The sequence below is a fragment of the Cherax quadricarinatus genome, chromosome 17, assembly GCF_038502225.1.
Source record: "Cherax quadricarinatus isolate ZL_2023a chromosome 17, ASM3850222v1, whole genome shotgun sequence".
Classification (NCBI taxonomy): Eukaryota; Metazoa; Arthropoda; class Malacostraca; order Decapoda; family Parastacidae; genus Cherax; species Cherax quadricarinatus.
The window spans coordinates 22,780,103-22,791,997 of NC_091308.1; the positions used below are offsets into that span (position 1 = coordinate 22,780,103).

An 11,895-nucleotide genomic window follows, 5' to 3' on the forward strand; every position below is an offset into this window, starting at 1 on the left:
TATGTTATATTGTTAATACAAATAAATGTATATTTTCCTAATGAGGAATTTTGTTTGAACCCTCTGATAACCAACCCATGGATTTAATAAATGTTGGTTTAGCACTTTCTGTTTTGACTGGGACAGCCCTGGGTGGCCTAGTTTTACATGAGATTTGTTTAACTTTTACCTTTGCCCTTAGACAAGGCCTAAAGCCCCCAGGAGCTCCCACTTTCTGGGTAACAGATGTTGTAAATCATAATGTTTAATTGGACCTCACTTGATCTACTCCCAAACATAATGTAAAAGGATTTGTCTACATTCAGTGTAAGTTTATTGACAGTCATCCAGGTTGCTATGTTTGCGAGCTCTTCATTAACAATAGTACTGAGTGAGGCCAGATTAGTATGAGAAAATAAAAGTCATGCCGTCAGCAAAGAGAATAGGCTTAAGTTGTCGAGATACACTTGGAAGGTTGTTGAGGTATAAAAGGAAAAGGAGGGGAACAAGAATGCTTCCCTGTGGTACACCAGTATCCAGGGGTCTTGTTGAGGAGGTCGTGTCTTTGATCAAGAAGTACTGCTTTCTTTTAGTAAGGTATGACTTGGTATATGCAAGTGTGTGGCCTTTTATACTGTAATGATCAAGCTTGAGGAGTAGAATGCTTTGGCCTACTGTATCAAAAGCTTTCTTAAGGTCGATAAAGAGTCCAACTCATTTTTTTTCAAGCGCTGTGTAAAGTAGGTCTAGCATTTTTATTATTGCATCATTTGTACTTTAGTTTTTCCTGAAGCCAAACTGGCAGGGGTTGAGGATGCGTTGTGATGTTATGAAGGAGTATAATCTTTTGTGTATGAGCTTCTCAAAGAGTTTAGAAAGTAAAGGAAAGTTTGATTTTGGCCTATCAACCTATCAGTCAATCAAGTTTATTCTCTATAAGGATTACAATGCAGGGTTTACAGATTTTGGATATTGTGTGGTTTACATGTTTTAAAATACTAATTACAGAGGGGGCTACTAGGACACCTAGCATGGCTAGGCATTTCGGGCAGACTTAGATTAATTCTAAACTTTAAATTATTACAGATTATGGTATTAAGGCTAAGTGACTACATTATAGTTTGTGAGTTTAGCAATGTGAATGCTTTTGTTTTTGCACAATACATAGTTTCTATAATGGAGTATCATAGGCAAGCTTATGACTAGTTAGGATTCATTATTTTAAGATTAAGATTCGTATTTCTGTGTTTATAGTCAATGGATGAGTGAGTGTAAGTGTGAACCACCAGGTGGTTTACATGTAGTTAGTTGATGGGGTGTATCAGGGAGATAAAACGTTTTCTAACTGTAGTTTTGAAAGTGATGAATGTGTCTGCAGTTCTAGAGTTTTCAGGAAGGGTGTTCCAGATTTTAGGCCCTTTGGCACACATCGAATTATTGTAAAGGTTTAGTCGGACACAGGGAATGTCATAGAGATGTTTGTGTCTGGTGTTATGCCTGTGGGTCCTGTCACAACTATCAAGAAAGCATTTTAGGTCAAGGTTAATATTGGAATATGAGGTCCTGTAGATGTAGATTGCACAGTAGTAAGTGTGGATGTTCTAAACAGGGAGTAAGTTTAGATCTATGAAGAGTGGGGGGGTATGTTGCCAGGGATGGGATTTAGTGACTGTTCTTACTGCGGCTTTTTGTTGGGTTATTATTGGCCTTAGATGTGTGCTGCAGTTGATCCCCAAGCACAAATAGCATAGGTGAGGTATGGATAAATGAGTGAATGGTATAGTGTGAGAAGGGCAGTTTGCGGCACGTAATATCGTATCTTGGAGAGGATCCGCACCGTTTTGGATACTTTATTTGTTATGTGTTGGATATGGGTGCTGAAATTTAGGTTGTTGTCGAGGTATAGACCTAGGAATTTGCCCTCATTATGTCTGGCAATTAGAGTGTTGTTGATCTTAATGTTAAGTTGTGCAACACCTGCTCTGCTACCAAACATAATGTAGTAGGTTTTGTCAGTGTTAAGTGTAAGTTTATTGGTTGTCATCCAATTCAGAATTTTGAGCAACTCCTCGTTGACAATGGTGTTGAGAGTGGCAAGATTAGGGTGGGAGATGACGTAAGTCGTGTCGTTAACAAAGAGAATGGGTTTCAGGTGTTGGGATACGTTTGGAAGATCATTAATGTAAATGAGGAAGAGCAGGGGACCCAAGGACACTTCCCTGCGGAACTCCAGTATCAAGTGGCCATGTTGATGAGGCTGTGTCTTTAATAGTGACATATTGATACCTATTAGTAAGATAGGATTTGAAATATGCAAGCGCATGACCTCTTATACCATAATGGTCAAGTTTGTGGAGTAGCATGCCGTAGTCTACTGTGTCAAACGCTTTTCTTAGGTCAATAAAAATTCATAGCGGATATTCCTTATTTTCCAATGCTGTGTAAAGCAGATCTAGCATTTTTACAATTGCATCATCAGTGCTTTTTTTCCTGAATCCAAACTGGCAGGGGTTGAGTATGTTTTGTGCCGTTATAAATGAATATAGTCTCCTGTGCACGAGTTTCTAAGATTTTGGATAGCAATGGTAAGTTTGATATTGGCCTATACTTGTTTACATCTGTAGGGTCACCACCTTTATGTACTGGTATAGCCCTTGCTGTCTTGAGTAGTGTCGGGAAAGTGCTAGTTTCTAGTGACTTGTTAAGATTTTCGTTCAGATTTTTAACCCCGGAGGGTTAGCCACCCAGGATAACCCAAGAAAGTCAGTGCGTCACCGAGGACTGTCTAACTTATTTCCATTGGGGTCCTTAATCTTGTCCCCCAGGATGCGACCCACACCAGTCGACTAACACTCAGGTACCTATTTGCTGCTAGGTGAACAGGACAACAGGTGTAAGGAAACGTGTCGGAATGTTTCCACCCGCCGGGAATCGAACCCGGGCCCTCCGTGTGTGAAGCGGGAGCTTTAGCCACCAGGCCACCGCCAGGCCACGTAATGTAACAGCATGTGAAAGGACATGCGCTGCTAGCTTGTACAATAATGGTGGGAAGCGAGACATATTCCCCCGAGTTATTTTTGAGTGACTTTATAATCGTGGTGACTTCCGTGGGCTCAGTTGGTACAAGATAGAAGGAATTTGGAAAATTCCCATCTAGGTAGTCCCTGGCACGGGCATTGGTACATGGGCTTTTACTGGCGAGATCAGATCCTATGTTTGAGAAGAAGTCGTTTATCTTGTTAGCTGTATCAGTGGGATGCAGTGGTGTTTCATCAGGTTTAGTTAGGACAATATTCTTGGTTTTTATCATAGTAGTACCAACACTCTTATATGGGTGTGAAGTAATTGTTTACATCTGTCGGGTCACCACCTTAGTGTATTGGTGTTATCCTTGTTATTTTGAGTGATGCCAGGAATGTGTTGGTTTCAAGTGATTTGTTAAAGAGTAATGCAATGGTGGGTGAAAGGATGTGAGCTGGTCAATACTTACCAATATAAGGCTGTGAAGTTGGCACTGGATGCGCACCTGACAGCAACATGGAGTCCTGCTGCTTGCAGAAATGTTGCTGATATACCTTTTTCTCTTGTTTTCTTTAATTATATAATTTTTTTTTTTTTAACAAGTTGGTTGTCTCCCACCGAGGCAGGGTGACCCAAAAAAGAAAGAAAATCCCCAAAAAGAAAATACTTTCATCATTCAACACTTTCACCTCCCTCACACACATAATTACTGTTTTTGCAGAGGTGCTCAGAACACAACAGTTTAGAAGCATATACGTATAAAGATACACAATATATCCCTCCAAACTGCTAATATCCCGAAACCCTTCCTTTAGAGTGCAGGCATTGTACTTCCCATTTCCAGGACTCAAGTCCGGCTATATAAAAATAACCGGTTTCCCTGAATCCCTTAACTAAATATTATCCTGCTCACACTCCAACAGCTCGTCAGGTCCCAAATACCATTTGTCTCCATTCACTCCTATCTAACACGCTCACGCACGCCTGCTGGAAGTCCAAGCCCCTCGCCCACAAAACCTCTCTTACCCCTTCCTTCCAACCTATTTGAGGATGACCCCTACCCCGCCTTCTTTCCCCTACAGATTTATACGCTCTCCATGCCATTCTACTTTGATCCATTCTCTCTAAATGACCAAACCACCTCAACAACCCCTCTTCAGCCCTCTGATTAATACTTTTATTAACTCCACACCTTCTCCTAATTTCCACACTCCGAATTTTCTGCATAATATTTACACCACACATTGCCCTTAGACAGTACATCTCCACTGCCTCCAACCGTCTCCTCGCTGCAGCATTTACAACCCAAGCTTCACACCCATATGAGAGTGTTGGTACTACTATACTTTCATACATTCCCTTCTTCGCCTCCATAGATAATGTTTTTTGTCTCCACATATACATCAACACACCACTCGCCTTTTTTCCTTCATCAATTCTATTATTAACCTCATCCTTCATAAATCCATCCGCTGACACGTCAACTCCCAAATATCTGAAAACATTCATTTCTTCCATACTCCTCCTCCCCAATTTGATATCCAATTTTTCTTTATTTAAATCATTTGATACCCTCATCACCTTACTCTTTTCTGTGTTCACTTTCAACTTTCTACCGTTACACACACTCCCAAACTCGTCAACTAACCTTTGCAATTTTTCTTTAGAATCTCCCATAAGCACAGTATCATCAGCAAAAAGTAACTGTGTGAATTTCTATTTTATATTTGATTCCCCATAATTTAATCCCACCCCTCTCCCCAACACCCTAGCATTTACTTCTTTAACAACCCCATCTATAAATACATATATTAAACAATCATGGTGACATTACACATCCCTGACTAAGACCTACTTTTACCGGGAAGTAGTCTCTCTCTCTTCTACACACCCTAACCTGAGCCTCACTATCCTCATAAAAACACTTTACACCATTTAGTAACTTACCACCTATTCCATATACTTGCAACATCTGACACATTGCTACCCTATCCACTATTATATGCCTTTTCTAAATCCATAAATGCAATAAAAACTTCCCTACCTTTATCTAAATACTGTTCACATATATGCTTCAGTGTAAACACTTGATCTACACATCCCTTACCCACTCTAAAACCTCCTTGCTCATCCGCAATCCTACGTTCTGTCTTACCTCTAATTCTTTCAATAATAACCCTACCGTACACTTTCCCTGGTATACTCAGTAAACTTCTTCCTCTATAATTTTTACAATCTCTTGTGTCCCCCTTCCCTTTATATAAAGGGACTATACATGCTCTCTGCCAATCCCTAGGTACCTTCCCTTTTTCATACATTTATTAAGCAAAAATACCAACCACTCCAACACTACATAACCCCCTGCTTTTAACATTTCTGTCATGATCCCGTCAGTTCCAGCTGCTTTACCCCCTTTCATTCTACGTAATGCCTCGCGCACCTCCCCCACACTCACATCCTGCTCTTGTTCACTCCTAAAAGATGTTATACCTCCCAGGCCAGTGCATGAAAGTACTGCCTCCCTTTCTTTGTCGACATTTAAAAGTTCCTCAAAATATTCTCGCCATCTACCCAATACCTCCATCTCCCCATCTACTAACTCCCTTACTCTGTTTTTAACTGACAAATCCATTCGTTCCCTAGGCTTTCTTAATTTGTTTAACTCCAAAAATTTTTCTTATTTTCATTAAAATTTCTTGACAGTGCCTCTCTCACTCTATCATCTGCTCTCCTTTTGTACTCTCTCACCACTCTCTTCACCTTTCTTTTACTCTCCATATACTCTACTCTTCTTATAACACTTCTGCTTTGTAAAAACCTCTCATAAGCTACCTTTTTCTTTTTTATCACACCCTTTACTTCATCATTCCACCAATCACTCCTCTTTCCTCCTGCACCCACCCTCCTATAACCACAAACTTCTGCCCACATTCTAATACTGCATTTTTAAAACTATTCCAACCCTCTTCAACCCCCACCCCCCCCACTACTCATACTTGCACCAGCCCAACTTTCCGCCAATAGTTGCTTATGTCTCACCCTATCTTCCTCCTCCCTTAGTTTATACAATTTCACCTCCCTCTTATTTGTTGTTGCCATTTCCTCTTGTCCCATCTACTTCTTACTCTAACTGTAGCTACAACTAAATAATGATCCGATATATCAGTTGCCCCTTTATAACCATGGACATCCTGGAGCCTACCCATCAACCTTTTATCCACCAACACAATCTAACAAACTACTTTCATTAAGTGCTATATCATACCTAGTATATTTATTTACCCTCTTTTTCATAAAATATGTATTACCATATATATGGTACATTATTCATTTACAACTGTAATGAAAATATATAGTACTACCATTTTTTCAATTATACCTTTTGAATTTTTTTTTATTTGGAGGGCTGTGCAAAAGTTTCGTGTACACTGATTTGTACTAAAAAAGTGGCTCAGAATACTGCTGTATTCTGAGCACCTCTGCAAAAACAGTGATTATGTGTGAGTGAGGTGAAAGTGCTGAATGATGATGAAAGTATTTTCTTTTTGGGGATTTTCTTTCTTTTTGGGTCACCCTGCCTTGGTGGGAGACAGCTGACTTGTTAGAAAAAAAGAAATATCAGCACATTCCTGAATGCATATTATACCTACCAGTTGTCATGTATTCGACACCAGATATGATTTGTTTAACTTTTGAATATTGTCAAAAATCTAACATTACCTCTACTTTGAACTCAATTTCAAGCTACTTTTAGTGAGTAAACCATTCAAAATCACCTTTATTTCTGTAATATATCTTCCATTCTAACAAATGAGAACAGGAAAACGAGAATAGTACAACCATAAATACCATACAAAATACACCGCAAATTCGCTGTCTTAAACCATAAACACTGTCAGTTTTTTTTTCCTCACTCTGCACTGTGTGCTGCAGGAATTTTTTTATACTGGATGCACTGACCACGCAGACCCATTCTCTCATATGTAGACCTACCAGCTTCCTCCCGCAAGATTTGAAGCCGCTGGAATTTTGGCATTGTACAGTGGAACCTCAAATTTTAAACGTATCGCTTATTGAACTCTTCAAAAATCGACCGCTTTTTTCGAACCAACTTTGTCCCTATTATCGAACTCGCCCCTTCTCTCGAACCGCCGGGTACCAGACCTGTCCGCCAGCACACACTGTCTGCGTTCCTGTGCAGGAGCCGAGAGCCAGTCTGACTTCGTTGATGCTTAAGTGAACACTAACCTGTGGTCTCATTCAAACATTTTACAATTAATTCATTGTGTTTAGTACTTGTGGAACTGTGAAATAAGCGACCATGGGCCCAAAGAAACTTGCTAGTGGTACCCCTGTGGTAAAGAAAGTGAGAAACACCATAGATGTGAAGGAAATAATACAGAAGTATGAGAGTGGTGTGCAACTTGTTGAGCTTGCCAGGATGTATGGGAAAAACAAGTTGACCATCGCTTCTATCCTGGCAAAGGAAGAACAAATCAAGGAAGCTGATGTTGCGAAAGGTGTTAATATGCTAACCAAAAAAAAAGACAACAGACAATCAATCAGGTTGAGTTGTTGTTGGTGTGGATCAAGAATAGAGATGGCAGGTGATAGTGTTTCAGAGACGATTATTTGTGAAAAGGCAAGGAAGCTGCATGCCGATCTGGTACAGAAAACTCCTGGAACCAGTGCTAATAATGAATTTAAGGCCAGCAGAGGCTGATTTGACAGATTTAAGAAGCATAGTGGCATACACAATGCTGTAAGGCATGGTGAGGCAGCCAGTTCAGACAAACGGGCGGCTGAGAAGTTTGTACAGGAGTTTAAGGTTTATGTTGACACTGAAAAATTCAAACCCCAACAAGTGTTCAGTTGTGATGAAACAGACCTGTTTTGGAAGAAAATGCCAAAGAGGACCTACATTACTCAGGAGGAAAAGGCACTCCCAGGACACAAGCCTATGAAAGACAGGCTAACTCTTTTATACTGTGCTAATGCTAGTGGTGATTTTAAAGTGAAGCCTTTATTTGTGTATCATTCAGAAAATCCCAGAGAGTTTAAGAAAACAATGTCGTCAAGAATAGACTGTGTGTGTTGTGGAAAGCAAATAATAAGGCATGGGTCACAAGGCAAATTTTCAAAGAGTGGGTCCATGAAGTGTTTGGCCCCAGTGTGAGAAAATACCTCATAGACAATAGTTTGCCACTCAAGTGCCTCTTGTTAATGGACAATGCTCCTGCACATCCTCCAAACCTGGTAGACCTACTGTCTAGGGACTAGTTTCATTACAGTGAAGTTCTTGCCTCCTACCACCACTCCTCTCCTCCAGCCCATGGACCAGCAGGTCATTTCTAACTTCAAAAAACTCTACACAAAAGCAGTGTTTGAAAAGTGCTTTGAAGTGACCACAGACACTAAGTTGACCCTAAGAGAGTTCTGGAGAAATCACTTCAATATCAACAGCTCCATAAGCCTTATAGGTAAGGCTTGGGAGGGAGTTACTTCCAGGACTTTGAACTCTGCCTGGAGACAACTGTGACCAGATTGTGTCCAAAAGAGGGATTTTGAAGGGTTTGAGGCTAACCCTGACCCAGCTGACCCTCTGCCTGTTATGGACTATTGTGGCATTGGGGAACACCCTGGGCCTAGAGGTGAGTTGTGAGGATGTGGAAGATTTGGTGGAGGACCACAGGGAAGAGCTAACCAATGAAGAGCTGGAAGAGCTTCATCTGGAACAGTATCAGACCATAGCTCAGGAACTTGCTTCAGAGGAGGAGGAAGATTAAGGAGATTTGCACCAAGTGGAATGATGTCCAAATGTTTGTGGAGAAGTACCACCCTGAGCAAGCTCAAACAAGTCATCTTTGCAACAAATTCAGTGACAGAACCATGTCCCATTTTAGGGAAATCTTACAGAGGTGCCAGAAACTGAGGACTGTGGACAGTTATTTTGAGAGACAGGGATCCAGTGACTCTCAAGCTGGTCCTAGTGGCATTAAAACCTCAGAGAGGGCTTTGATACCTAAAGTCCTTATGGAGGGGGATTCCCCTTCACTAACCCCAACTCCCTCTCTCCTCCTCCCTATCTTCCAGATGCCATCACCAATCTTCAATAAAGGTAAGTAAAAATGCTATTTTAAATGTTTATTTAAATTTATTAATAACTGTACACTATATTTGTTGCATGTATATAAAACTATAATGTAATACGATCTATAAAATGTAATTTTTTGTGAATATTTTTGAGTTTCTGGAATGGATTAATTTTATTTCCATTATTTCCCAGTAAAAGTAGGCCTTAGACAAGGATGTGTGATGACACCGTAGTTGTTCAATATATTTATAGATGGGGTTTAAGAGAAGTGAATGCTAGGGTCTTAGCAAGAGGTGTGGAGTTAAAAGATAAAGAATCAAACACAAAGTAGGAGCTGTCACAGTTGCTCTTTGCTGATGACACGGTGCTTTTGGGAGATTCTGAAGAGAAGTTGCAGAGGTTGGTGGATGAATTTGGTAGGGTATGTAAAAGAAGAAAATTAAAAGTGTATATAGGAAAGAGTAAGGCTATGAGAATAACAGGTGAGTGGTGCACTTAGGAGTCTGTGGAGACAAAGAACTTTGTCCGTGGAAGCAAAAAGGGGAATGTATGAGAGTATAGTTGTACCAACACTCTTGTATGGGTGTGAAGCATGGGTGATGAATGTTGCAACGAGGAGAAGGCTGGGGGCAGTGGAGATGTCATGTATGAGGGTAATGTGTGGTGTGAATATAATGCAGAGAATTCGTAGCACGGAAATTAGGAAAAGGTGTGGGATTACCAAAATTATTATCCAGAGGGCTGAGGAGGGGTTGTTGAGGTAGTTCGGACATATAGAGAGAATGGAACAAAACAGAATGACTTCAAGAGTTTATAATTCTGTAATGGAGGGAAGGCAGGGTAGGGGTCAGCCTAGGAAGGGTTAGAGAGAGGGGGTAAAGAAGGTTTTGTGTGCGAGGGGCTTGGACTTCCAGCAAACATGCATGAGCATATTTGATAGGAGCGAATGGAGACAAATGGTTTTTAATACCTGATGTGCTGTTGGAGTGTGAGCAAAGTAACATTTATGAAGTGATTCAGAGAAACCAGCAGGCCGGACTTGAGTCCTGGAGATGGGAAGTTACAGTGTCTACACTCTGAAGGAGGGGTGTTAATGTTGCAGTTTTATAACTGTAGTGTAAAGTACCCCTCTATAATGGGAACAGTGTGTGTGTTCAACGTAGGACTTCACATGATCATCTGATGAGATTCTCTGATTAAAAACTTAGGGAGGGGGTAAAAGAGGTTTTGTGTGTGAGGGGCTTGGACTTCCAGCAAGCATGCGTGAGTGTGTTAGATAGGAGCGAATGGGGACAAATTGATTTTAGGACTTGATGTACTGTTGGAATGTGATCAAGGTAACATTTATGAAGTGATTCAGAGAAACCGGCAGGCCGGACTTGAGTCCTGGAGATGGGAAGTTACAGTGTCTACACTCTGAAGGAGGGGTGTTAATGTTGCAGTTTTATAACTGTAGTGTAAGCACGCCTCTGGCAAAACAGCGATGGAGCGAATGATGATGAAAGTTTTTCTTTTTCGGGCCACCTTACCTTGGTGGGAGACGGCCAATGTGTTAATCAAAAAAAATAATGAAAGAAAGGGAAAATACAAAAGGAAATACAGTACTATACTACGAACCACTCTCATCATAACATCAAACTGTCACGCAGAACCAAGTCAGCTTCCAAATGGCAAAACCTTTAGCAATTCAGATATACACCAAGTACACATCTGAAAACTAGCAACTACCACCACTACAACTACTACTACTACTACCACCAGTGCCACTCAACACACCAATGAGTCGCTTACCTTACATGGGACAACAGTTCTACTGTGATGCTTCTCACATACATATATGCTTACTTTCTTGTATTAATACCTGACAATGTTCCTCTCTCCTGCCTATAAATTGTACTACTGCCAAGTTATGAGCTATCATACTTGAAAAATACTACTGCATAAACAAAATGCTGTGTAAATAATGTTTCCAAGTGTTATTTATGTCTATCAACTACAGCTTTCTGTATTAGTGACATAGCAAACAGACTTAAATGTAACTTACCCCACTGACGAGCGCAACGTTCTTCCTTGCGGTGCTCATAGAACTCTGGTTTTCTCAAAATAGCAACTGGCTGACCATCATAACGCAATGTAAAGGCTGAGCATCCATCAAGCAGCTCTTTATCTTCAGTAGATACTGGTAACACAACTGGGATAGATTGGTTTGATACCCCTGAATCCAAGAGGCAGCCAAAATGCTGACTCTGGAAGAAAAAAAGAAATAGAGCCATCACAGCCATAATTTTTTTTTTTTTTTTTTAACATGCTGCCCATCTCCCCCCGCTTTAGGGTGACCCCCCCCCCCCCCCCAAAAAAAAAAAAACACTTTCACCACCATTCACACAATCACTATTTTTCAAAAGGCACCCGAATACAACGGTTCAGCTGTCATTCCAAACAGCCAATATCCCAAACTCAACTCTTAAAGCAGAGGCATTGTACTTCCCATCTCCAGGACTCAAGTCCAGCTAACCGGTTTCTCCTGAATCCCTTCCCCAAATATTACCCTGCTCACACTCCAACAGCTCGTCAAGTCCCAAAAACCATTCACCTCCATTCACTCCTATCTAACACCCTCACACACGCCTGCTGTATGTCCAAGCCCCTTGCACACAAAACCTCTTTTACCCCTCCCTCCATCCTTTTCTAGTACAACCCCTATCCCTCCTCCCTTCCACTACAGATTTATACACCCTCCAAGTCATTCTATTTTGCTCCATCCTCTCTAAATGACAAAACCACCTCAATAACCCTTCTTC

The 11,895-nt window shown here is 40.8% G+C and overlaps 1 protein-coding gene across 1 annotated transcript in view; it reads right to left on the reverse strand.

Moving 5' to 3' along the window:
* LOC138850948 (bifunctional 3'-phosphoadenosine 5'-phosphosulfate synthase-like) overlaps positions 1–11,340 on the reverse strand; it is a gene marked incomplete at its 5' end in the record, with an annotated part of 118,018 nt that extends 106,678 nt beyond the window's left edge. Inside the window, 1 exon segment of the mRNA XM_070085864.1 lies at positions 11,139–11,340. Within this exon segment, the coding sequence (XP_069941965.1) occupies positions 11,139–11,340 (202 nt within the window).
* Between the last annotated feature and the right edge of the window lie 555 nt (positions 11,341–11,895).